We start from the raw sequence: 27,976 nt of genomic DNA on the forward strand, positions 1-27,976 counted from the left end.
TCGGACAAAAGAGCGTACCTTTTACGCATGATGATAGGAATATTCCGGTGTTCTCATCCCGTTGACGTTTTCCCCCATTCTGACAAGTTCGGCATGCATATTTTAAAGGGTTGTTTCATACATAGCTGCCTTCGAATCACTGCAGTAGATTCTTTAAAACGGTTGTCTATCACTGTGTCAAATTTCATCCGAATCCATTCAGTCGGTCTGGCGTAACAACGTCACTGCAAACTTTTAAAAGTTCCTTAGAATTCTATCTATATGTCCCAGATACCATTTTTTTAATATAAAAAGTTTCAGCTCCAGAGTGTAGTTCCTTCCAATTGCAGCAAAGAGGATAAGTTATGATAAGAACCACCATGGTCAAAAATTTGTTCATAATTACCGATTATCGACGGGAAAAATTTATATGCCAAATCTAGTTATATAATTAACGATTAGGAGCTAAGTACCAAAATGAAGATAGTCATATGTAAACTAGGTCTTAAATACGAAAATTAAGATAATTTTGTTATATGTAAAAAAGTCTCTGGGTAGCCTGATTAGAATTGGCAGCGGCCAAAAAGCCAATAGGACCTGAGCCCATCATGCCAATAGGGTCACATACAATAAGGGAAGAGTTTAGACAAAAAGAGGCGTGCCTCAGAGAACAACACTGGCGTGAAAGTCCAGGACTTCGGCAGGCAAAGGCACTAATAGGAGGGTACAACCCAAAGCGATATAAAGCTATGATTAACCTCCCAAAAAGTAGCCTTAGGATTTTAACAGACATACTCACAGGACACTGCAGGCTAAAGAGCCATATGCATAAATTGGGCATATCGTCTAGTAGCCTCTGTCGATTCTGTGATCGCGAAGATGAGACTGCAGATGCAGTCGCGAGACGAAGACTTAGGATCCTAGGATCATCGAATCTAGAAAGTAGTCACATACACTCTCTGAAGCCGAAAACCATTTTGGAATTTGTGGCCGCGTCATAATGAAATTTCTCATGCTCATGAATTTGATGCAGAAGCGAACATAGTCACGATCGCACAAGGTTTTGCCTTTATAAATATAACAGAACTTCAGACTTATTAGTTGAAATTGATTTCGGCTTGCCCATTCACATAAACAAATTTTGCACAGCACTTTTATAAACAATTTAACTATACAAGAAAAATACTTGCTAAAAAATGTTAGAACGTACCAAACGAGTGGAAAAACATTACACCTGCAAATGCAATTAATTTCAACTTCTTATGCTTTTCTTGCAACAAAAGTTGGAAGTAGGCTACTTAAGCATGTCAGATGGTGCTGGTGATTCACTTTTTGCCGCTTTCCATGCAAATACATGCAATCTACTTATCTGTCAGCGCACAATGATGCATCAAATAACAGTCCTCAGGTTCCAATGGTACATGAACCAGATACGGATAGAGATATAACATGCAAATGCAACAACAATGTGAACCATATGGATCACATTACCCGTTTAAGTTTGCGCGTAAAAAAAACGCTTATCCTCGCTTATATAATGCTTAGAAGACCCATCTAGCGGCAGTGGTTAAATAACTAGCTACAGAACAGGGTGCACCTAAAATCTGAGATACAAGCCTCTGGTGGCCATAATGTATAACATAAAGCTGAATCAGTTGCGATGAATAGTGGATATATACCATTTTTAGAGGTGAAACATAGAATTAGTGTTGAGTTGAAACATAGACACACATTTCAGTTACATCTGAGTATAATGCGTATTGAAATTTAGTAGGACAAGTTGTATGCGGGTAATTCTTTACTTTAGGGTAAACTGCTGAAACTCGTCCAAAAATATCGGAAGAGGTGTCAAAAGACGCGCTTTGGACCCAGGATCACGAATCCGAAAGCGGAAATTGGAAATTTGGAATTTCCGCTGTTATAAGTATAAAGTTTAAGCGTAAACGTCTATAGATGTAAAAAAAAAACCACAGCTATTGTTGCATTTGCATGTTAAATCTCTACCCGTATCTGGTTCATGTACCATTGGAACACGGGGAAAAGTGGCTTAAGCTGCCGGGCAACTCATAAATTTGCTTGATGGTTGCCGTAGCAACGGGTAGTTGTGTGCGTATCGGGCGATGTCGTGGTCACACGTATTTGTTGTCGGCTTCGCGTTGATGAAAATCAAAATTTTTAGATTTTTTTGCTTGACAGCTGGTCCATTTGATCGTGACCGACGTGGTTGACAAGCACTAAGCTGGAGTCATTGGTGCCGTATGTCGTATCGCTGTATCCGTATCCCTAACGTAATCAGCTGTTTATCGTTACGACGGTAAACCAAAACCCATTTGGTTGGCTACGATACGGTTACGACCTTAGCGGCACCAATAATCGATTGCATTGATTCTCATAAGGTTGGTCGAATCAGCTGTTAAAAGGTTACCGATAACCGATCGGTTCTTAGTGGCCAAGATTATATTAAAATTGAATAAGCTACAAAACTGCATACTCGAAAAAATTCTTAGAAGAAAATTGAAAATTTTTTATGAAAATTTACAAGCAATAAAAAATCGTCATCCGATAACATGTTTACGTCTGCACGCTACGAATTTTCAATACAAATGGCGCTTGATGCTTTCTGCTTGTGTGGTGGCCGGGCAAGCGACAATCAAGGCGGTGGCACAATGACATTTTTCATATAGATGCGTTTAACACAAGCTTATGCATTCCAATAACATCACCACAATCAACCAAGATGTTGCGTTTGTAAATATGAAGGAATTTCAGACTTGGCAATTGAAGTTTATTACGCCTTGCCCATTCACATACAAAATTTCGCGAAGCACTGTTGTTAACATTCTCTCTATACAACAAAAATACTTGCTAACATATTTTGATTCGCATTCGATTGTAATATTGCAGTTTTTAATTGTGAAAAATGGTAGAAAATTTACCAACCAGTGGCAAAATAATTCACTTGCAAAGTGTGCCAACACCCTTAACCAAAGCAAATGTCAAATTCTTCTTCTTATGATTTGCTTGAACAAAATTGGGGAGTTGGCTACTTTTCAATATCAGATCGGGCTAGTGTCGCTCATTCTAGCATTCTTCATAAAAATACGTGCAATCTACTCATAATGCATAAGCATGTGTTAAACTCATCTATATGAAAAACTGCTTATGTGGCGGAGCTGTCACCCGATACGCACACAACTACCCGTTGCTATGGTAACCATCAAGCAAATTTGTGCGTTTCGCGGCAGCTTTAGAAACCTAAAGGCTTAATATACGCTCCGCTGGCAGCACTCTCTATGACGTCTCAATTATGACGTCAACACAACTTTTTTTTGTTCAAATTGGAAATTTGTTTTGTGCTATTTTTGTTTATAAAGCAAACAGATGAAAAAGCAAGATACGATTTGTTTATTTTCTTAATGTATTGTTGATTTTGACTTTACATACGTACATATATAAACAGAGAGCAGACAAACTGCAGCAGATAAAGCTCATCACCTACATACACGTTTTTTGATGTTAGAACGACTTGCCGTGGACGCCGCCCCCACAAAAAAATAACAAACTCAAGAGTATGGCCTCTACCACCAACAACCCTGACGCCAGCATTTGTGAAAAAGCATTAACGCGCTGCACTGTTCCTCCAAGCAAATGCGTTGAGCGCGACCGTGAAGATTTGATTGTTAGTTCCACTTTGAGTTCTCTGACTGTGCGATCGCTTAATTATTCCAATATCGCTCACACGTCCGCACCTATACAGAAATTGACTTCAGTGACTTTAGTTCCGACGGGCAATGAACAATATAACGGGATCAAAATAGCTCATCGGAAACAGTTACAAAACGTTATACACATTTTAAAAGGCTATAACAATTCTAGTGACCAAAACCAACCTACAAAAGTACAAACAGAAGCTGAAGATATATCGAAAATTAAATTGGAAAACAGTCAGATCAGCAATTCTGTTGGCAAGTTGAATTTTCTAACATTTTCATCAGCGAATGCAAATTTACTACCATTACTAATCCCAATATCACTTGTGGTCGGAAAAATTTATGAAATGGTTATAGTTACAGGTGAGTATTTTATAATTTATCAATGCATATATTCTTCAATAAATGTCGACATACTATTAAGGTTTTCACACTTATATTGTACCTGTCCTGTGCATGCCAAGTAGATTTCCTAACGTTGGGTGTATTCTACAATGAAAATGATAACATCCTCTATATATATGTACATATGTACGTACATATCTCTGACGCAGCTTGCGTCAATATTGTTTCTTTGCCTTTGACCAAGACAAAATATCTCGGGCAAGTCAGCGGCATTGAATGAATTAAATGTTTATTTACAGACTATATTGGAATAGGTATAAATAGCGTAGAGCATTGATGATCTCACAACATTCGCATTTAAATGTGCTTGGGTATAACACATTCATATAAACATATGCAAGGCTCTGTTGCTCCTTTTTTGCACTAGCTGTATATCTTGATACGAAATCGTGTATTTTATCGATTGGAATATGCAAACATATGTATATAGTACAATAGGTGCGACCAGAAGCAAATTGTAAGCAAACTCTTCTATAAGGCAATTTTAATTATTGAGATAGACGTGCTTGTAGCCTTCTTACCAGTTTCGACTTTATCCCGGACAGAACGGACTATTATTGTATGCCGATAACTGCGCCCTATACATCCTTCACCCCAGTCACCGAGAGAGGAGTGGGGAAGAGTAATTATTTGGGGCATGGGACCCGTTAACTTGCTCACGAATGGGTGCTGGGATGAATTGCTTAATAAATACAAATACAAATGGGTCGAAGTTGGACTGAAAGGTTGGTGGGGGGTCTTTTGCCAAGAGCTAAATGTAAGCCGCAAGTTTAAGTTGGCTGATCACTGCAGTGTATTCCAAGCGGAAGTTGCTGCGATTAATGATGCGGTGGATGAAATGCTATCCATTGCTACTACGGTTAGGGAATTTAACATCTACTCTGATAGCCAAGCGGCTATCAAGGCCGTGAGATCAACTACAGTGCGATCGAGGGTGGTCTGGGAGTGCCTGACCTCGCTTGCGATTGCATCGAATTATTTTACAATTAAGATTATCTGGGTCCCGGGCCATAGTGATATTCCTGGTAACTGTCAGGCGGATCTCTTAGCCCGCATCGGAACAACGGAACCGGATGAAGATGGCTGTAGGGATTTCGGGATTCCGCTGGCCACCTGTGGATTGCTCCTCCATAGCTGGGCCTCGAATCAGCTCAGCAAACGTTGGGCGGACACCACGTCTTGCAGGGTAGCAAGATCTTTCTGGCCGAAAGTGGATGGCAGGAGGTCTGCTGAAATAATTGGGTTCGTTAAGGCTCACCTATCAATGGTCGTTGGAGTTTTTACAGGGCACTGTCCCATGGGTATCCATGCGGTACGTCTCAATATACTAGAAACTCCATCCTGCTGCAGCTGTATGGAGGATGATGAGATGGAATCACCAAATCACTTTATGCTTGATTACCCAGCTTTTGCCAGAACTGGGCGAAAGTACTTCGGTCGCGACTAACTTGGATCTCCCGAGGATTTATCCAAAGTTGATATCGGTATCATTCGGAGCTTTATAGTTGCTACCCAACGATTCGCTAAGTAGCTAGATCTAAGTCACCGTTATTTTTGGTGTATGTGGTATCACAACGGAACTTCGTGTTGTCCAAGTGAGCTATCCTTATCAGGGCAGCTACCACCTAACCTAACCTAACCTAGACGTGCTTGTACCTTAGTGGAGCTTGTTACTGGAACGTAGCGGATCTATATTCGACAAATAATCGTCACCATCGATAGAACTTCCAAAAACCCCATGGAGGGCTTTTCTCGATACAAAAACATTTCTCTGGGGAGTCTGCTTTTCCCTTCTACAATAATTGGGGTTTCAACTTTTCGAACGGGATTCACTCTGATTAATGGAATTGTGCTGCGCAATTTACAGCTTTGCGAACCCATTCTCAACTTCGTCCACACGAGTCGAGTTCTGTTACAAATAGGTAGCTCCTCACGAAAGGAGGCGATGGGATGACATTAAAGATTCACCGTGGTCATTCCAATTCGGACTGCAGATGGTATTGCTAGAACCTTAATAGTGCTAGTCCCGGAACGTACAGGATCTAAAATCGGACTCCCCAAAACCTTTGAGGAGTGTCTTTTATCAAAAAAACGGGGTTTACCTTATGCGAATTTTATAGTTGTTGTTGCTGTTGTATTGACGATAAAGACACTCCCATTGCTACATTGCATTGCTACAACAACAACACTCCCCGAAGGTTTTGGGGAGTGTTATCGATGTTGATGGTCCTTTCTCGGATATAGATCCGGTACGTACCGGTAACAAAGCACCATTAAGGTACTAGTCCGACCATCCTGGGAATGATAAATATGCCCACATTAAACCTTCTAAGCCATAAAGCCCCCACCCCTAGCTCCATTAGAAACTTAAGGCCGCCAGAGCCTCGGCTGTTAAAGAAACAGGATTCGCCAAGGGTAGGCGAGGTTGACAATTGGGTTGGAGAAGCTATATATTGCGCTACACAACCCCTTGAATCAATTTTGTACTTTCTAAGGCCCCTTACCCGCTGGGGTTGAATTTTTTAGTTTTCTAGTTTTCTTTGGAAGCGACAATGTTTGCATATTTTTTATACTCAGTTGAGCAGAGCTCACAGAGTATATTAAGTTTGATTGGATAACGGTTGGTTGTACATATATAAAGGAATCGAGATAGATATAGACTTCCATATATCAAAATAATCAGGATCGAAAAAAAATTTGATTGAGCCATGTCCGTCCGTCCGTCCGTCCGTCCGTCCGTTAACACGATAACTTGAGTAAATTTTGACGTATCTTGATGAAATTTGGTATGTAGGTTCCTGAGCACTCATCTCAGATCGCTATTTAAAATGAACGATATCGGACTATAACCACGCCCACTTTTTCGATATCGAAAATTTCGAAAAACCGAAAAAGTGCGATAATTCATTACAAAAGACCGATAAAGCGACGAAAATTGGTAGATGAGTTGAACTTATGACGCAAAATAGAAAATTAGTAAAATTTTGGACAATGGGCGTGGCCCCGCCCACTTTTAAAAGAAGGTAATTTAAAACTTTTGCAAGCTGTAATTTGGCAGTCGTTGAAGATATCATGATGAAATTTGGCAGGAACGTTACTCTTATTACTATATGTACGCTTAATAAAAATTAGCAAAATCGGAGAAGGACCACGCCCACTTTTAAAAAATTTTTTTTTTAAAGTAAAATTTTAACAAAAAATTTAATATCTTTACAGTATATAAGTAAATTATGTCAAGATTCAACTCCAGTAATGATATGGTGCAACAAAATACAAAAATAAAAGAAAATTTAAAAATGGGCGTGGCTCCGCCCTTTTTCATTTAATTTGTCTAGGATACTTTTAACGCCATAAGTCGAACAAAAATTAACCAATCCTTTTGAAATTTGGTAGGGGCATTGATTTTATGGCGTTAACTGTTTTCTGTGAAAATGGGCGAAATCGGTTGATGCCACGCCCAGTTTTTATACACAGTCGTCCGTCTGTCCTTCCGCATGGCCGTTAACACGATAACTTGAGCAAAAATCGATATATCTTTACTAAACTCAGTTCACGTACTTATCTGAACTCACTTTATCTTGGTATGAAAAATGAACGAAATCCGACTATGACCACGCCCACTTTTTCGATAACGAAAGTTACGAAAAATGAAAAAATGCCATAATTCTATACCAAATACGAAAAAAGGGATGAAACATGGTAAGGTAATTGGATTGTTTTATTGACGCGAAAAATAACTTTAGAAAAAACTTTATAAAATGGTTGTGACACCTACCATATTAAGTAGAAGAAAATGAAAAGTTCTGCAGGGCGAAATAAAAAACCCTTAAAATCTTGGCAGGTATTACATATATAAATAAATTAGCGGTATCCAACAGATGATGTTCTGGGTCACCCTGGTCCACATTTTTGTCGATATCTGGAAAACGCCTTCACATATACAACTACCACCACTCCCTTTTAAAACTCTCATTAATACCTTTATTTTGATACCCATATCGTACAAACTCATTCTAGAGTCACCCCTGGTCCACCTTTATGGCGATATTTCGAAAAGGCGAACACCTATAGAACGAAGGCCCACTCCCTTTTAAAAATACTCGTTAACACCTTTCATTTGATACCCATATCGTACAAACAAAGTCTAGAGTCACCCCTGGTCCAGAAAGGCCCACTCCCTCTTAAAATACTCATTAACACCTTTCATTTGATACCCATATCGCACAAACGCATTCTAGAGTCACACCTGGTCCATCTTTATGGCGATATCTCGAAAAGGCGTCCACCTATAGAACTAAGGCCCACTCCCTCTTAAAATACTCATTTACTCCTTTCGTTTGATACCCATATTGCACAAACGAATTCTAGAGTCACCCCTGGTCCACCTTTATGGCGATATCTCGAAAAGGGGTCCACCTATAGAACTAAGCCCCACGCCCTTTTAAAATAATCACTAACACCTCTCATTTATGGGTATCAAATCATACAAACAAATTCTAAAGTCACCCCTGGTCCACATTTATGGCGATATCTCGAAAAGGCGAACACCTATAAAATGAAGGCCCACTGCCTTTTAAAAATACTCATTAACACCTTTCATTTGATACCCATATCGTACAAACAAAGTCTAGAGTCACCCCTGGTCCACCTTTATTGCGATACCTCGAAAATGCGTCCACCTATAGAACTAAGGCCCACTCCCTCTTAAAATACTCATTAACTCCTTTCGTTTGATACCCATATTGCACAAACGAAAACTAGAGTCACCCCTGGCCCACCCTTATGGCGATATCTCGAAACGGCGTCCACCTATAGAACTAAGGCCCACTCCCTTTTAAAATACTCATTAACACCTTTCGTTTGATGCCCATATTGTGCAAACAAATTCTAGGGTCACCCCTGGTCCACCTTTATGGCGATATCTCGAAACGGCGTCCACCTATGGAACTAAGGATTACTCCCTTTTAAAATGCTCATTAACACCTTTCATTTGATACCCATATCGTACAAACGCATTCTAGAGTCACCCCTGGTCCATCTTTACGGCGATATCTCGAAAAGGCGTCCATCTATGGAACTAAGGATTACTCCCTTTTAAAATACTCATTAACACCTTTCTTTTGATACCCATATGGTACAAACGTATTCTAGAGTCAACCCTGATCCACCTTTATGCCTATATCCCTAAATGGCGTCCACCTATAGAACTAAGGCCCACTCCCTTTTAAAATACTCATTAACACCTTTCGTTTGATGCCCATATTGTGCAAACAAATTCTAGGGTCACCCCTGGTCCACCTTTATGGCGATATCTCGAAACGGCGTCCACCTATGGAACTAAGGATTACTCCCTTTTAAAATACTCATTTACTCCTTTCGTTTGATACCCATATTGCACAAACGAATTCTAGAGTCACCCCTGGTCCACCTTTATGGCGATATCTCGAAAAGGGGTCCACCTATAGAACTAAGCCCCACGCCCTTTTAAAATAATCACTAACACCTCTCATTTATGGGTATAAAATCATACAAACAAATTCTAAAGTCACCCCTGGTCCACCTTTATGGCGATATCTCGAAAAGGCGTCCACCTATAGAACTAAGGCCCACTCCCTTTTAAAATACTCATTAACACCATTCGTTTGATGCCCATATTGTACAAACAAATTCTAGGGTCACCCCTGGTCCACCTTTATGGCGATATCTCGAAACGGCGTCCACCTATGGAACTAAGGATTACTCCCTTTTAAAATACTCATTAACACCTTTCTTTTGATACCCATATGGTACAAACGTATTATAGAGTCAACCCTGATCCACCTTTATGGCTATATCCCTAAATGGCGTCCACCTATAGAACTATGGCCCACTCCCTCATAAAATACTCTTTAATGCCTTTCATTTGATACACATGTCATACAAACACATTCCAGGGTTTCCCTCGGTTCATTTTCCTACATGGTTATTTTCCCTTATGTTGTCACCATAGCTCTCAACTGAGTATGTAATGTTCGGTTACACCCAAACTTAACCTTCCTTACTTGTTTAATTGTAAAGTTATAATTCTTTTTTTTTTAATATATTTTTAGTGCCTTATGCTAAAACTGAAAGCGTCCTGGATATATCTACTTTTATACAATCAAAAGTAAATAAGAGTATCAGATGGGCGCAAGATCAACGCTTATATTCTAAACTCAGTCCCTTATTATGTGGAATTGCAGTGGCCATATTTTCTTTCATGCTGGTTTATTTGGATAGCGACATTCCGGGTGTAAGTCCACCTTCACCCTTCTCACCACTCAAGCATACGTAAGTTTAAATATTAAAATAATTAATAAGGTTTCTCAAAACATTTTAAATTACAGCTACCGCCGAGAACGACGAAGTGCCTTACATTTGGGTTATATAATCGCATTAGCTTCAGGCGCAATGGTCACATTATTGATGTACTGTGATTTCAGTGGCTTGGAGATTTAGTTTACATATGTAATTACATCTTTACACTTCATGTCACTTGAAAGAGTGCAACATTTGTATGTTTAATGATCTACGAGCAAAACATTCAACGTGGCCATATTAAATCGTTCTCGAGATGGTCGGGCTAGTATCCTAATGGTGGTGGGTGTCTTTATTGTTACAACAACAACAACCAAAACATGTAAACCTGTTTTTTAGAAATTAAAAACTATAATAAGGATTTAAAGATTGTTGTTGTTGTTGTTGTAGCGATAAGATTACTCCCCGAAGGCTTTGGGGAGTGTTACGATGTAATGGTCCTTTACCGGATGCAGATCCGGTACGCTCCGGTAACAGCACCATTAAGGTGCTAGCCCGACCATCTCGGGAACGATTTATATGGCCACATTAATCCTTCAGGATTAAAAGGTGTTCCATTCTAATAACCTTACGATATATGCGGGAAAATATTTAAAATACGTATACCATAAACCATGAATACGAAATACCATTCATTTTTGGAATTACGTTTTTATTATTATATTAAAATAACAAAAAAGAAATGTGTATACCGAGGTTCTAAAGGTATCCCTATTTAAGTGACATCATGCTCATTAGTAGGCGCTTGACCGCCTAAGCGATTTTATCCGTTTCGTAACAAGTCACGCCACCTTTCCTGCTTTCGGGATTACTTACGCCAACTATTCAATTGACTGGAGTGTATTTATGAGTTATAGTACATAATTATTATTTATTGCAATAATATATTATTTAAAAAATGTTAACTTATACTTGAATTAGTACAAAATAAGTTACGCTTTTATTAATACTAAAAACTTATTACTTTTAATTAACTTCTGTATTATCTAATTAAATATATTTTTGGATGGTTCCTAACAAGAATAATGCTATAATTGCATAAACACCTTATGCACCTCCACATCAAAGATAGTCCTTGCACATACTCTCATACTATATAGCAGTGGTCGTCAGCTACTGAAATAATTATACGCGCTCACTTCACACGTATTAATATTCTCTTTCATTTGGTCGTCGCTGAAGAAGCAGAGTAGCAACATCGGAGAAGGCTTTTGTTTACTTGGCGCATTTCCGAAAAGATATTTTGAAAAAAAAAAAAGACGCTTATGCGCAGAATGTGCTCATGGTTTAATGTTAACAATTTACTTTGTATAAATTTTTCGTTAGACTCAAGCAGTAAAATGGTATTTGTATGGCATATTTACGAATTGTATTTTGAGTGTTAACAGATGTGTTTAGGTTCTCCTCATTGCTTTTTGATCAACAACTAAACCACTAACACTACGTTGATTTTAGACTTACTAACACAGCTACAGTTTCAATTTCGGTGACCACTGCTATATAGCATATTGCTGGCTTAGAGCGTAAACCTGATAAATAACATACTAAACATATACATTGTGATAAAAAATAGCTTGTAATTGAATTCATAGAAATTATGTGGCATAAAGTTGGTTTGCTTCGTTAATAGCCACCAGTAAGTAACAAAATATTCTGGAGTTTTTTTTTACTTTTTCATCACTGTACTACTTTTCGTTTTGTAGTAGCGCAAAAGAGGATACATTCTGTATTCGAACAAAATGTTCCATCGACTTCAAATAATTTTCAACATTGAGTTTTTTTAGCTTAAACGCGTGCAAGCGATTTTCTGCGACAAAACGCCCAACAGCGCGGAGGCAACAACCTGTTGATTATTATTATTATTATTTATTTATAAACATAAATGAGATTATAAGGATATTATTCGTTTTCACTGAAAGAAATGTGTCGCACACCTAGATCAAAGCAGCGATCAACTCAAAAAATCGCAATGTTCAGAAATCGTTAAAAACTGTCTGCTTCCCCAAATGCGCCAATGTAATTATACTCAGCTGAGCAGAGCTCACAGAGTGTATTAACTTTGTTCGCATAACGGTAATCCGTAACGGCATAATCAAAATGATCTAGGCGAAAAAAGAAATTCATTTAGCCATGTCCGTCCGTCCGTAAACACGATAACTTGAGAAAAATTTGAGGTATCTTGATGAAATTTGGTATGTAGGTTCCTGGGCGCTCATCTCAGATCGCTATTTAAAATGAACGAAATCGAAAAACCGAAAAAGCGCGATAATTCATTACCAAAGACGGATAAAGTGATGAAACTTGGTAGGCGCGTTGACCATATGACGCAAAATAGCAAATTAGTAAAATTTTGGACAATGGGAGTGGCACCGCCCACTTTTAAAATAAGGTGATTTAAAAGTTTTGCAAGCTGTAATTTGGCAGTCGTTGAAGATATCATGGTAAAATTTGGCAGGAACGTTACTCCTATTACTGTATGTGTGCTAAATAAAAATTAGCTAAATCGGATGACGAAATTTTTTTAAGTCAAATTTTAACAAAAAATTTTATATTTTTACAGTATATAAGTAAACTAGCAGACTCGGCAGACGTTGTTCTGCCCTAAATTTGGTCTATCTGCATACATTTTAATAATCTTTTTCCGTCTAACTCTGCACTCGCCCTTCTACACTTCTTCCTAATCTTTGTATTCACTCCTCCCTCCGTATCTTTCGCTTCATCTATCTCCATCTTCGTCTCATTCTATCTCTTTCTCAGTCTCCTTCTCTCTTTTCTCTTCTCTCAAGTTTTTCTCATTCTTCTTCATATCTTATTGCCAGTGCCAGAGGTTGGTATGTATTTTGTTCCAGTCCCATTCCAAGTCTCAGTCCCACTCCGAGTCTCAGTCTCAGTCACAAGCCTAGTCCTAATCCCAGTCCCAGTCCATATATATACCAAATTTCAGCCAAATCGAATAGGACGTATGTAAATAGGTATGTAGGTATTATTAATTCATGTCTTTATTTCGGCTTCGCATACATATTTATCAGTTTTGCCAGGTTGATGCGACTAAATCGAATATCACAATGACAATTACTTTAAAGCTCTCAGCAACAGCTTTCATTTTTTATCCATATTCTATAAACACATTCCAGGGGTAGCCGGGTCCACGTTTTGGCCTATATCTCGAGACCCTAGTCACCCAGGGGTATGAAAATTACCCTCTACATAAGCACTCATCAACAGCTTTCATTTGTTATCCATATTCTATAAACACATTCCAGGGGTAGCCGGGTCCACGTTTTGGCCTATATCTCGAGACCCTAGTCACCCAGGGGTATGGAAATTACCCTCAATAAAGCACTTATCAACAGCTTTCATTTGATATTCATATTCTACAAACACATTCTAGGGGTACCCGGGTCCACCTTTTGGCCTGTATCTCGAGACTCTGGGCGTCGATCCTGAATTTGCTATAAACCTCACGGAGCCCGAGACCTTTCCAAAGAATACAAAACCGTGGAAATCGTTTCGTTCGTTCTGGAGTATAGCGTCAACATTCAACTCCAGTAATGATATAGTGCACCAAAATACAAAAATAAAAGAAAATTTCAAAATGGGCGTGGCTCCGCCCTTTTTCATTTAATTCGTCTAGAATATTTTTAATGCCATAAGTCGAACAAAAATTTACCAATCCTTGTGAAATTTGGTAGGGGCATAGATTCTATGGCGATAACTGTTTTCTGTGAAAATGGGCGAAATCGGTTGAAGCCACGCCCAGTTTTTATACACAGTCGACCGTCTAACCTTCCGCTCGGCCGTTTACACGATAACTTGAGCAAAAATCGATATATCTTTACTAAACTTAGTTCATGTACTTATCTGAACTCACTTTATTTTGTATAAAAAATTGTCGAAATCCGACTATGACTACGCCCACTTTTTCCATATCGAAAATTACGAAAAATTAAAAAAATGCCACAATTCTATACCAAATATGAAAAAAGAGATGAAACATCGTGATTGGATTGGTTTATTGACGCAAAATATAACTTTAGAAAAAACTTTGTAAAATGGGTGTGACACCTACCATATTAAGTAGAAACAAGTAAGGAAGGTTAAGTTCGGGTGTAACCGAACAGTACATACTCAGTTAAGAGCTATGGTGACAACATAAGGGAAAATGACCATGTAGGAAAATGAACCGAGGGAAACCCTGGAATGTGTTTGTATGACATGTGTATCAAATGAATTTAAAGAGTATTTTATGAGGGAGTGGGCCATAGTTCTATAGGTGGACGCCATTTAGGGATATCGCCATAAAGGTGGACCAGGGGTGACTCTAGAATGCGTTTGTACAATATGGGTATCAAACGAAAGGAGTTAATGAGTATTTTAAAAGGGAGTGGGCCTTAGTTCTATAGGCGGACGCCGTTTCGAAATATCGCCATAAAGGTGGACCAGGGGTGACTCTAGAATGTGTTTGTACGATATGGGTATCAAATTAAAGGTATTAATGAGGGTTTTAAAAGGGAGTGGTAGTAGTTGTATAGGTGGTCGCCTTTTCGAGATATCGCCATAAAGGTGGACCAGGGGTGACTCTAGAATACGTTTGTACAATATGGGTATCAAACGAAAGGTGTTAATGAGTATTTTAAAAGGGAGTGGGCCTTAGTTCTATAGGTGGACGCCTTTTCGAGGTATCACAATAAAGGTGGACCAGGGGTGACTCTAGACTTTGTTTGTACGATATTGGTATCAAATTAAAGGTATTAATGAGAGTTTTAAAAGGGAGTGGCCCTTAGTTGTATATGTGAAGGCGGTTTCCAGATATCGACCAAAATGTGGACCAGGGTGACCCAGAACATCATCTGTTGGATACCGCTAATTTATTTATATATGTAATACCACGAACAGTATTCCTGCCAAGATTTCAAGGGTTTTTTTATTTCGCCCTGCTTTTTCATTTTCTTCTACTTAATATGGTAGATGTCACACCCATTTTACAAAGTTTTTTCTAAAGTTATATTTTGCGTCAATAAACCAATCCAATTACCATGTTTCATCCCTTTTTTCGTATTTGGTATAGAATTATGGCATTTTTTTCATTTTTCGTAATTTTCGATATCGATAAAGTGGGCGTGGTTATAGTCGGATTTCGGCCATTTTTTATACCAAGATGAAGTGAGTTCAGGTAAGTACGTGAACTAAGTTCAGTAAAGATATGTCGATTTTTGCTCAAGTTATCGTGTTAACGGCCATTCGGAAGGACAGACGGACGACTGTGTATAAAAACTGGGCGTGGCTTCAACCGATTTCGCCCATTTTCACAGAAAACAGTTAACGTCATAAAACATATGCCCCTACCAAATTTCAAAAGGATTGGTAAATTTTTGTTCGACTTATGGCATTAAAAGTATCCTGGACAAATTAAATGAAAAAGGGCGGAGCCACGCCCATTTTGAAATTTTCTTTTATTTTTGTATTTTGTTGCACCATATCATTACTGGAGGTGAATGTTGACATAATTTACTTATATACTGTAAAGATATTAAATTTTTTGTTAAAATTTTACTTTAAAAAATTTTTTTTTTTAAAAGTGGGCGTGGTCCTCGGATTTTGCTCATTTTTATTAGGCGTACATATAGTGATAGGAGTAACCTTCCTGCCAAATTTCATCATAATATCTTCAACGACTGCCAAATTACAGCTTGCAAAAGTTTTAAATTACCTTCTTTCAAAAGTGGGCGGTGCCACGCCCATTGTCCAAAATTTTACTAATTTTCTATTCTGCGTCATAAGTTCAACCCACCTACCAAGTTTCATCGCTTTATCTGTCTTTGGTAATGAATTATCGCACTTTTTCGGTTGTTCGAAATTTTCGATATCGAAAAAGTGGGCGTGGTTATAGTCCGATATCGTTCAATTTAAATAGCGATCTGAGATGAGTGCTCAGGAACCTACATACCAAATTTCATCAAGATACGTCAAAATTTACTCAAGTTATCGTGTTAACGGACGGACGGACATGGCTCAATCAAATTTTTTTTCGATCCTGATGATTTTGATATATGGAAGTCTATATCTATCTCGATTCCTTTATACCTGTACAACCAACCGTTATCCAATCAAATTTAATATACTCTGTGAGCTCTGCTCAACTGAGTATAAAAAATGATAAAGTTCTGCAGGGCGAAATCAAAAGCCCTTGGAATTTTGGAGGTATTCCTGATACTGTTCGTGGTATTACATAAAAATTAGCGGTACCCGACAGATGATGTTCTGGGTCACCCTGGTCCATATTTTGGTCGATATCTCCAAAACGCCTTCACATATACAACTAAGGGCCACTCCCTTTTAAAACCCTCATTAAAAAAAAATAAATAATAAGTAATACCTTTAATTTGACACCCATATCGTACAAACGCATTCCAGGGTTACCCTAGGTTCATTTTGATCAATGGTTGCTGTTGTTGCTCAATGGTGATTTTCCCTTATTTTGTCTTCAAAACTCTCAGCTGAGTATGTAATATTCGGTTACACCCGAACTTAGCTTTCCTTACTTGTTTTTATTTGTTACAAAGCATTTTCTCTGTGATTAGTGGAGGTATTGTATAATCGAATATTCGGTTCCCTATGTATTGAATTGGAAAGCTACTCATAGCTTCAAAACTTCTGAGTTTTGAGTTAGCACACTTTAGATCTAGATGTGCGATATATGCACGAGTTTAATTTTTAAATAAATTTAAAAAAAAATTGCTGCATTCACATTGGCCTGTTTATCTGAATAATAACAGTGTTGTTTTAGCACTGGCAAGATACCCGATTCGACAAGCATTTCGCTCATGATCCTAATTCCATGCCAATTATAAAGCCTTTTCTGTGGATATATCCCAAAGCATTTAGTTTATAATGTGGATAATTTTGAGAAAAAAGTTAAAGTAGATAGATAGATAATTAATTGAGGATCGCACTGCGACCATTGGTCTGTTGAATACCCAGAAACTTGGGCAACAACAGGTATCTGATTGATGAGCCAACACCGCCCAGGGGCTTAAGGAGTAATCTCCGTAAGCATTATGAGGAAATACGGCTCCCGAGAACTCAGCCGTATGAAGCCAAAAAACACAAGCAGGTGAATCCAGTACTCAAAGAACAGTACCCAAAACTTGCGGAAGAGGAACGCACATTTCCCAAGGAAACGCGAGTCACTCTAGCTCAACTTCGATATGGATACTGTAACAGGTTAAACTCTTACCTCTCCAGAATCAACCCCAACATATAAAATGTATACCCCGTTTGCAATGTGTCCCCACATGACACCAACCATCTGTTGTTGTTGTTGTAGCAACCAACCATCTCTTTAATTGTAATGTGGAACCAAAACCTCCAACGCCCCTATCATTATGGTCCACCCCTGTTGAAACAGCAAGTTTCCTTGGACTCCCGCTAAAGGATATTGATGACAATTTGTGATCGGTCACACCTATTGGATGGGGCGAAGCACTGCTACAACAACAACAGCTGCTTCACAGCACCTCATCCAAGCCGACATCTTTGATGAACCCTAGCAGTCCACCTGGCTTGAGGGATTTGATGTGAGAATACTCTGGCCATGGTGAGCCCATAAACTTAGCCCTCCGTCTTGAGTTTGCGTTACACTCCAGGATCACAAAATCGGCATGTGTTCCTCGATATTACACCCAGCTTTTGCATGTGACTGTTCAGTCTACAGTGTCTTGTAAGAATAGCTGGTAGGATTCTTAGGTTATCTTTCGAGAGGCCTATTAATACACTATATCAAGTTGTTGTAACCCCCTAACAGTAACTTAGATTGTATCAGGCCGGGCATATTACGCCAGTGTTCTTCCCTCTTTCAAGGACTGTCATTTCACTGTAACCCCATTTCAGGACCAATAGGTCGTGTCGTTGCTGTCTCTCTGGCCAGGCTGTCTGCCTGCTCATTGCCCTCAACTCCCCTGTGGCCACGAACCCAGTCCAACAGTAGTTCGTTGTGTGCTCCTAGTTGATTCAGGTTTTCAACGCACTCAAGGACCAGTGCTGATTTTATTTCAGACGCCGATATCGCCATGAGGGCGGCCTGACTGTCACTGAGTATGGCAACTGTTTCATTGGAGTATTCGCGCTTAAGGTTCAGGTCAGCATACTGGCTTATGGCGAATACTTCCGCTTGAAAAATGCTCGGGTATGCATCCAGGGGTGTTGATATCTTGGCTCTGGGTCCAGCGACTCCAGATCCAATCCCCTCTGGCGTCTTCGAGACATCTGTATACCATACTATTCTATTTAACTGATGAATGTTCTCAATTCTGCTTTCCTACCACGTACCCATGTACGTAAAGTAAAGCCCACACTACTGTAAGGGCAGGATGTGGTATTTCTCAAGGTTAGTTGGATGCCACCTGCAATGTTAAAAGGGCATATAATTTGTTTAGGCGCGTGTTGCCCCTGCTACAACGGCTTTAAGAATTCTCATATCCAGGGACTGATCTGCAGAACAACAGGAGCTTGATAAACATGCAAACGTGAAAACAGCTAAGTTTTTTGTACGTTTTTTTTTTCAAATGCAGCTAGTGACAAAGCTTTTTTTCTATGTATTCATACGCACCAGCCTCAAAGCCGTTGAACGCAAATTCGTAGTAAGCACATTGAAGGACTGGCCCACCATCCGTATTACGTAACAACAAAATATTCTCTCCACGCTGTTTTCCTTTTGTTATCTTCTTCAATTGGCCTGAAAGTGTATCTTTTTTTTTTTTAAGTAATTTAATTGACTATATAAAAAGAGTTCAACCATAAACATCCCATAGAGCTTCCATTGTTGGATACACTTTATGCATTTTTAAGCAAAAATCGATACGTCCCATCAAAACCATTTTATTTCGACCGTTTTTAAGCAGAATGGAATTCGCACTAGGTGAAGATGATTTGCCATAAAAATCTACTATATTTTCTTCGCGTTTATGTTCGCGTGTACACACATCAACTGTTCTATTCAGCTTCTCTGTCGATTGCGCTGATGGATGTACTGCTGCTTTCGGCTGTGGCACTGGCAGCAGGAAAAATTCCGGCTTGCAAGATTCTTCCAGTTTTGGTCTTTTCATTAAATTTGTATAATTCAATTTCGCCTGTTTTAAATTTTTGCCATTTGTGTTGCTCTTAGTTAATAAACTTTCAGCCGTATCGAAGCTAGCATTCAAAGCTGCCACAAATTGATGGCGGGAATTATTTGCTCTCGCGCCGGGAGCGCCTAAGGTTTTTGGCTTATCTGCAGAAACAAATACAATGTATTATATATTTGTAGATTTAAACTAATATGTGTATAAACTCTATTGTATAACTTACTGGAAGTGAACATTTCTATTAACAATTAATGCGTTAAATATTAACAAAACCGATAGTTTTACTGCCTGTGGTACAATGCATATTCCAAACGTTTCAGTTAACAAATTATCGGTTTTGGTGATTTTATACCGTTACCAGTATTTGAATGCGCGCAGGTCTCTTTCTTTCAACAAGCACCCATTAACAATCATTGTTTACTATAATAGTTTGGCAGCTTAAATTAAGGTTATGTTGCGAATAGAGTGGAAGGAAAGTTTACAATGTTAACAATTTTATGGTTAGTTGTTTTATTAAAGGGCATATCGTTCACTCATTCACACTTTTAAACACATGAAACATACAAAGTACATGCTTACAAATATACATAGTATAAAACATCAACACCGTAACTTTAAATATTCTATGATATGGAGATATTACAAATAAAAATACAAATACATATGCATACTAAACAAGTACGTATTACATAATTATATGGCAATTAGAATTAATTTCTAAAATATAAATTTGCTAAAATAACATTAATTTTAATCGACGCACAAAACACTCTTGTTTTTTTTTTATTATATCAGCATAAATTACAAATTTCCGACATCATTGAAACGCTTTAATTTTTCTGGGAAATTGTCTCTGAATAGTACAGGATCAGCTCGAAACTCAACGCTACGTAATGGCATGCGACCGTAAATGTTAGCAAATCTATCAATACAAGCCGATCTTTCCCGCATGTGATTTAAATCCGCTGAAAGCATTTCAGTATTTGTACATTCCGGACATTTGAATTTCTTACGTGGTGTTACTTTAATGGGCGGCTTATTTGTAATGTTAGCAACTAGGAAATTCATAGCAATATCTTCACAATTCATATGTACATCCACCCAATCTTTGATATTTCCAGGCATAGCGTACGTATACATATGACTCCAAAATTTATGGTGAAATGCAGCTCCGGTAAGAACCATTGATATTTGGTTAGTCCATTCGGATTCATAACGCCAATGCATCGAAATATTATCCCATACATGAATTCGACTAGGAAAGCCAACTATTCGATCTGGAAACTCTCGCCAAACTTCATACCTGATAAAAATGTACAATATAATTAAATTTCACGTATTAAACTCTAGAGGAAAAGTAATATGTATTTATGTATATATATATTAAGTAAATATTGTTACAAATATTAGCAACACTAAGGGGTACTGCCATCTCTAAGCCGATGCTAGGCAGTGACTTGCATGCACATCCATAAATCAATCATTATGTATCTACACAAACGAATCAATAAATTATGTCTACACATATGTACGTACACGCAGGGAGATGTAGTGCACAAACACATGCATATATCTTATCTGAGATGCTCCTCGAAAGTATGCAATTGTAATTGTGGAAGTGTCGCTCACAAATACGCGCGCATATGAGAAGCTATACACGTGCATCTGTAGGTATAATTATATGGCAGTAACTAAGTGAATTCTGGAAGCGCCTAGAAGACGCAACGAGGAAATCACAGAGTATAAAATCACCAAAGGTAGAGGCGCTACAATCAGTTTTCGCGTAAGCACGCTATCTGTCGGGCAATAGTAGATTTATTTATTGTGAAGTACTTTAATAAAGGGCATTTTGCATTATTAAATATTGGAGTTATTTATTCAACAGTTTAGTGATTCGATTTTAGCAGAAGGTTGCAAATAAGAGGATTTGCAGTAAATTCGTTACAATTGGTGTCAGAAGAGGAATTGTGGAATAAATTCCGAAGACTTCGAATACAACTTGGACATGGCAAAGTTAAGTGAATTGAAGTCACCGCAACTGAAGAAAGAGTTGGAGAGCCGTGGATTGAAGACAACCGGCATTAAACTCGAACTTCAGGCACGACTACGAGAGGCAATGGAATTAGAAGGAATTGACGTGGAAGAGTATGTCTTTCATCTTGATGGCGATGAGACAACAAAATTGGAGGAGAAAAATGAAACTCCGCAGACAATGGCGAACACAGACTTGAACATGATATCGGCACAAATGTCCGAAATGTCATCACAAATATCCACCAACATGTCATCACAACTGGAAGAACAAAAGACAAATATAACATCACAACTGGAATCACGTATAGCATCCCAACCGGAGTCGCAAGAGACACGTATAACATCTAAGATGGAAGCACAAGAAGAGCGCTTATCATTGCAGGTGGCGCAAATGTCTTCGCAGTTGGAAGCACAGGAAGCAAGGGTAACCTCAAAGCCTCAGGATACAAATATTGTGCAGCTCGAGGACAAAATTGATGCTGAGATAGAAGCTTTGAGAGGTCGTATACAGGAGTTGCAATTAAATCGCCCAGCTGTTTCAGCAAGCAACCCAAAGGTAAAAAATCCATCTTTTGACGGCTCTGTTCCTTTCCAGGTGTTTAAGATTCAGTTTGAGAAGGCGCAGCAGTGAACAACTGGAGTGCTGAAGATAAAGTTGTTGCACTATTCGTGGCATTGAAAGGATCTGCTGCTGAAATCGTACAGACTATTCCCGAGGGAGAGCGGAACAACTACGAAACATTGATAAGAGCTCTAGAGAGGCGATACGGAAGCGAACACAGGAAGCAGATACCCCAAATAGAGTTGCAAAACCGCTACCAAAAAGCTAATAAGACTTTGCAGGAGTTTGCGTCAGAAGTCGAAAGGCTTGCACATTTGGCGTATGACGACGAATCCGTGGAATACACCGAAAGGGTAAAAATTCAGAGATTTATAAATGGCATACGGGACGTCGAAACGAAGCGAGCCACATACGCAAACCCAAAGCCAACATTTGCAGAAACGGTATCCCATGCATTGACTCAGGAAACTGCCTCACTATTGAGTAAACCAGCACACAAAGTTCACCGTGTGGAAGTGGAAAGACCAGATTGGGTAGACACAATTTTGGAAGCACTGAAGGGATCACAACAGAAAAATGCCGGAGTTATTAAATGTTTCAAGTGCGGCAACCCAGGTCATATTGCACGACATTGTAGCAGCGGTCCCAATAGCTCCAACAATGTGGGTGGCCGTAAACGCAGAGCTGAAGGATATGAGCAAATCTCCAAGTCCACTCAATCATTAAACTAAAGCGAGTCAGCCACAAGGGGCGACAGCTGGCTCCCTCAATTGAATGCCCCATAATCTCTATCTCACAAATTGGAAGAAGGTCAAACAATGTGGATGGAAAGGAACGTTTACTGACTGTAGATACGGGTCCATCTCATTCCATCATTCGAGCGGATTTAGTCAACAAAAAGATAAGACCATTGCTTGGAGCAAGATTACGTACAGCCACGGGAGAGGACACCCAGGTAATTGGAGAAGTAGAATGTGAAGTCGCAATTGGGAACGTCACGGTAGTACACAATTTTATAGTGGCAGAGATTGTTGATGAAATCATAATTGGAGTGGACTTCTTAATCGACCAAGGCATCAAGATCGACATGGAAAGCAAGACGATGAGATATAAGAACATGGATGTGCCATTTAATTTCGGCTACAGCAGTAAACGAGTGCTGGTGGAAGAGACTCAGCAAATACCACCAAAATCAGAAGCAGCCATCTGGGCAAAAGTTTATGGAAATTGTGGGACAAGCAAATTGTGGGTTGTCGAAGCAGCAAACAAATCAACACCAAACATACTTGTAGGAAAAACCCTGGCTATGACAAAACAAGATGGACGTATTCCGGTAAGAGTACTCAATGAGTTCAAGTCACCACTCAAACTGACAAAAGGAGCTATATTGTGAAGATGCCAAGAGGCTGAAGTAGTTATTAACTGTGAACAGCTCCAGGAACACGTTTCAACTATCAAGACTGATCTTTCAAATGACATCACGGCATGGACGGAGGGGCTATATCAAGATTATCAGAGAAAGGCGAAGCAACTGCTCCTAAAGTACGCAAACATATTTGACCAGGATGGTTCCAAACCAGGCCGCACCAATGTTGTGAAACATCAAACCGACACTGGAGACGCGAGGCCGATACGTCAAGCTCCACGTAGTGTTCCACTGGCGAAGCGGGAAGTTGTGAGTTAAATTATACAAGAAATGAGCGACAGCGGCGTCATCGAACCATCAGCTAGTCCCTGGAGCTCACCGGTAGTACTTGTAAAGAAGAAGGATGGAAAAATGAGGTTTTGCGTGGACTACCGGAAGTTGAATGACGTTACGAAAAAGGATAGCTACCCATTGCCAAGAATTGACGAGACTCTGGACTCGCTCTCTGGTACGAAATGGTTTTCCACTCTGGACTTGAAAATCGGCTACTGGCAAGTGGACGTGAAGGAGGAAGACAAAGAGAAAACAGCCTTCAGCGTCGGAGATGGTCTTTGGAAATTTAGTAATGCCCTTTGGACTATGTAATGCACCAGCTACTTTCAAAGAGACTCATGGATCAGGTATTGAAAGGACTACATTGGAAAACATGCTTGGTGGACCTGGACGACATCATCGTATTGGGCAAGAACTTTGATGAACATCTTAAAAACTTAGAGGAAGTTTTCCAGAGAATAGCTGGGGCTGGTCTGAAGTTAAGTCCCAAAAAGTGTGCGCTGTTTAAAAAGGAAGTAAATTATTTGGGTCACAAGGAAACGACAGGGGGCATGTGCACTGCGAACGAAAAGGTAGAGGCTGTAAAGGGTTGGCCAAGACCACAGAACCTACATGAATTGAGAAGTTTCCTTGGGCTGTGCACATATTACCGCCGATGTGTTCCAAATTTTTCCAGCGTAGCCCATAGCCTCCATGAGCTTACAAGAAAAAATAAAGCTTTAGAATGGAAGAAGGAGCAAGAAGTGTCTTTCCAAACATTGAAGGAGCGGTTGTGCACTGCCCCAATGTTAGCATATCCGATTTCAGGAGCAACATTTATTCTAGATACAGATGCGAGTGGATATGCTATAGGAGGCGTTTTATCACAACTGGTCGATGGACAGGATAAGGTGGTTGCATATTACAACCGTTCGATTGGAAAACCAGAGAGGAACTACAGCGTTACGCGGAGAGAGCTGTTGGCACTGGTAGAGTGCATTAAACATTTTCACAAATACCTCTGTCAGCGATTCCGTGTCAGGACAGATCACGCAGCGTTAAAATGGCTTCTGCCGTTCCGTAATCCGGAAGGACAATTGGCACGGTGGATCGAGCGACTACAAAGCTATGAATTTTCCATTGAGCATCGAAAAGGTAGTACCCATGGAAATGCCGATGCAATGTCACGAAGACCATGTAGTTTGGAATCCAAGCACTGTTCAAAGGCGGAGGCTAAAGAAGACATTATAGATGTCCGGCCAATGACTATAACGTGTACGGATGAATGGGACAAGGAACAACTAAGAAAGTGTCAGCTAGAAGACACAGATCTGTCACATGTTATGCAAGGGCTCGAACGAAACGAAAAACCAAGCAGAGAGGAGATGTCAGCAGAGAGTCCCATTGCGAAGTCCTATTGGGCACAGTGGAACAGTTTAGAATTGATATCCGGTTGCTTGCATCGGGTATGGGAGAGTGAGGATGGTCAAAGGAAAAAGAAACTGATAGTTGTTCCCAGAAAGAGGATTACTAACGTGCTCAGCGAGCTGCATAATGGTCCAAGCGGAGGTCATATCGAAGACGCTCGAGAAGATTAAACAGGGTTGGGTTGGTTGCCGTCAGTCGGTCACTGAGTGGATTGCGAACTGCGAGGTTTGCAGCAGAGCGAAAGGGCCCAAAACCCGAAGTCATGACCAGATGAAGCAATATAACTCAGGTGCGCCATTTGAAAAGATCGCTATGGATGTCGCAGGTCCATTTCCTACTAGCAACTGCGGAAACAAATATGTACTGGTGGTTATGGATTATTTCAGCAAATGGCCAGAGGTATACCCAATCCCAAATCAAGAAGCGGAAACTTCCTCTCTCGGCGAGCGAAAATCATACTCTACAGCAGCCTATGGAAGCAGAGGTAGAGGGCGGCCCCACTCCGTTGGAAGGACCAGGTGGAAAACGATTTAAACTCCCTTGGTGTGACCAATTGGCGCCGGTTGGCGGAGCGAAGGAGCGACTGGCGCGCCTTGTTGGACAGCCATAACCGTTTAGACGGCTAAGCGCCAATTAAGTAAGTTTCTTTTCATTATCCCCAAATTACTGAAAATAGTCTTTTCGATTGTTCTCTTTTTTCACTATTGCAAGAATAGTTGAAGTATCGATTGTGGTATACATAAAAGCAAGATTTAACTTGAAAACATCATTCATGGTTTCAGATACAGAAACAGAAATGTTAATTTTTACCAATTACGACAAAAAGTGAGAGAGCAAAATATTAGTCGGTAGCATTCATAATTTTAGAAATAGAAATAATTACCCAAAATCTAGTTCATCCGTCGTCAGCATATTAATATCATCATCAATGGTAAGAATGGCTTCTGTCTCAATCTCATTATATGGGTAGAATCGATTGGAAAGTTTGTTTGCGCGAGTTTGAATTACCTTAAGAGGTTTCGCAATTGATGGGAATGAGGACACTAAAATGAAATGAGAACTCATAATACACAAAAATAAAAGTTATGTACAAGTGCAACGAGCAACTTACAATGTGGTGGCATCTTATTTTGATTATTCCATATAACGAGTATACTCTGGAGAGATGGCACCATAGCCAATTTTTGTATTAACGTAAATAGACTTTCGACACGATCATAGGTAAGTATTACGGCTGTGAAGCCTTGTGACTTAGGTGAAATGATTGGCAGAAAAAGTGGATTAAAAGTACTGCGATAATTATCGTCTGGTTTATTCCAATCCATTATGCTACGCGCACGATGTGGAAATATACGATTTTCTAGTATTTCCAACGCTGTCAGTGTTATTACATTTAAATCCTTGAAATATCTATTATATACCCATCGTCCTTGACGTTGCAATTCAAATATTTTAGTATGTGATACGCGTCGTAACTTTTCCAAAATTGCATGTATTTCTGCCTCACGAATTCTTAGCGAAAACAGCGGCCAATCAAGTACATCTTCAAAAGGTAATACAAAGTTATCTACAGCAATGATTGGTATACAATTATAGGCTAATATCTCCATTAAATCCGATTGACCCATATTAATACTGTGAGAGTATAAACAGAACGTCCCTTTCTCATATGCTCGAGGATAATCCAAAACTTTACCGCGATTACTAAAGCAGCGTAATGCATTTTTTGCAGGCATATACTCTTCTTCATATGTAACACATTTATCGAGGATAAGTACATCGGGACTATCGTCAGCTATAGACTTTATTTGTCTATGAAATTTTGGATATAAATTTGGTAATACGACTAAAAGTAAATTTTTTCGCGGTAGGTGTGTGGATTTAGCGGACAAACTGGCAACATTCTGTTGGCTCGGACTGAAAATTGGCAGTGCTATGTCAAAACCAATTCGATATGTCCAAGTATCAAATCCTCCACCCATCATTATGGCACGATCAGTCTTCAGCGCAGACCCATCTAGTCGAGGTATCATATTGAATATAATATGATTTTCTCCATTATCCCAATAGTTTTGCATGGCCAGTGCACGTTCTATTGTACTTGGTTCAACCAAGTTAGCATTTAGGCTATCAATGCTTGGAAGAAATAAGCAAGCATCATTCGGATTCGGGGTATAATATCGGCTTCTCACAACAGCCTCAAGGATTTGATAATATTCTCGTGTAAGTATTGAAATCGTTTTTCCACTCCCATCATCAGTGTATTCTTGAAGTGGATATACATACACGGTAAGTCGATCGTGTCCCCTTTGGCCGCAGCGATACAAGTTCATACAATCCCACAATCTACAACTTTCATCACGTTCCTTTGGCAAATCATTGTTGCTAGATAATACGATTTCACGTATATGATTAAGGTCCAGAGGGACTTTATTGTTGTTTCGGCCAGCCCCATTTCGCAGGTTGAAAAAGTTACAGATAATACAAACACCACTGATAGACAAAATTAAAATAAATATATATGAAATTGTGGTTTGGAAAGGTTCAGTACGATGATTAACTGAACCTAGCAATTTCTTCATTCCTGAATATAAATGTGTCCACCACTCCACCACAACAAAGTCATATCCATTGTTTACTATATAGTTTGGCAGCTTATTTCGAGGTTATGTTGCGAATAGAGTGGAAGGCAGTGGACTAGGCAGTCGAATGTCATATAATG

General features: G+C 39.3%; 4 protein-coding genes across 4 annotated transcripts in view; 1 reads left to right on the forward strand and 3 right to left on the reverse strand.

The window, feature by feature from the left end:
- Positions 1–128, reverse strand: part of LOC137243348 (uncharacterized) — a 43,904-nt gene extending 43,776 nt beyond the window's left edge. The window contains exon 1 of the mRNA XM_067771050.1: positions 19–128. The gene's annotated coding sequence lies outside the window, so the exon portion shown is untranslated. The remainder of the gene's footprint in view (positions 1–18) is intronic.
- A 3,157-nt stretch (positions 129–3,285) lies between these two features.
- On the forward strand, positions 3,286–20,294 carry LOC137243350 (uncharacterized). The gene is made up of 3 exons (XM_067771054.1): positions 3,286–4,052; positions 10,184–10,403; positions 10,460–20,294. Exons 1-3 carry the CDS (start codon positions 3,551–3,553, stop codon positions 10,569–10,571), a joined length of 834 nt encoding a protein of 277 aa, XP_067627155.1. The 5' UTR covers positions 3,286–3,550; the 3' UTR covers positions 10,572–20,294.
- On the reverse strand, positions 11,020–19,900 carry LOC137243351 (uncharacterized). The gene is made up of 4 exons (XM_067771056.1): positions 19,776–19,900; positions 19,225–19,698; positions 19,039–19,164; positions 11,020–12,273 (listed from the first exon to the last, which is right to left on the reverse strand). Exons 1-4 carry the CDS (start codon positions 19,786–19,788, stop codon positions 12,116–12,118), a joined length of 771 nt encoding a protein of 256 aa, XP_067627157.1. The 5' UTR covers positions 19,789–19,900; the 3' UTR covers positions 11,020–12,115.
- sotv (exostosin glycosyltransferase sotv) lies at positions 20,133–27,905 on the reverse strand. Its single transcript, XM_067771053.1, has 3 exons — positions 26,366–27,905; positions 26,138–26,297; positions 20,133–20,855 (listed from the first exon to the last, which is right to left on the reverse strand). Exons 1-3 carry the CDS (start codon positions 27,834–27,836, stop codon positions 20,354–20,356), a joined length of 2,133 nt encoding a protein of 710 aa, XP_067627154.1. The 5' UTR covers positions 27,837–27,905; the 3' UTR covers positions 20,133–20,353.
- Between the last annotated feature and the right edge of the window lie 71 nt (positions 27,906–27,976).

Source organism: Eurosta solidaginis, chromosome 3 (genome assembly GCF_040869045.1).
Source record: "Eurosta solidaginis isolate ZX-2024a chromosome 3, ASM4086904v1, whole genome shotgun sequence".
Classification (NCBI taxonomy): Eukaryota; Metazoa; Arthropoda; class Insecta; order Diptera; family Tephritidae; genus Eurosta; species Eurosta solidaginis.

Bases quoted from the DNA above. Each gene is read 5' to 3' on its own strand.
- LOC137243350 (XM_067771054.1), top strand. From the start codon at position 3,551: ATGGCCTCTACCACCAACAACCCTGACGCCAGCATTTGTGAAAAAGCA. The intron at 4,053-10,183 runs GTGAGTATTTTA...ATATATTTTTAG, and splicing joins TGAAATGGTTATAGTTACAG to TGCCTTATGCTAAAACTGAA. The intron at 10,404-10,459 runs GTAAGTTTAAAT...TTTAAATTACAG, and splicing joins TTCTCACCACTCAAGCATAC to CTACCGCCGAGAACGACGAA.
- LOC137243351 (XM_067771056.1), bottom strand. The intron at 19,165-19,224 runs GTTGAACTCTTT...ATACACTTTCAG, and splicing joins AGCTCTATGGGATGTTTATG to GCCAATTGAAGAAGATAACA. The intron at 12,274-19,038 runs GTGCGTATGAAT...AATAATCAACAG, and splicing joins GTTCAACGGCTTTGAGGCTG to GTTGTTGCCTCCGCGCTGTT.
- sotv (XM_067771053.1), bottom strand. From the start codon at position 27,836: ATGAAGAAATTGCTAGGTTCAGTTAATCATCGTACTGAACCTTTCCAA. The intron at 26,298-26,365 runs GTAAGTTGCTCG...ATTTCATTTTAG, and splicing joins AAATAAGATGCCACCACATT to TGTCCTCATTCCCATCAATT. The intron at 20,856-26,137 runs GTAATTATTTCT...CATTTTTATCAG, and splicing joins ACGGATGAACTAGATTTTGG to GTATGAAGTTTGGCGAGAGT.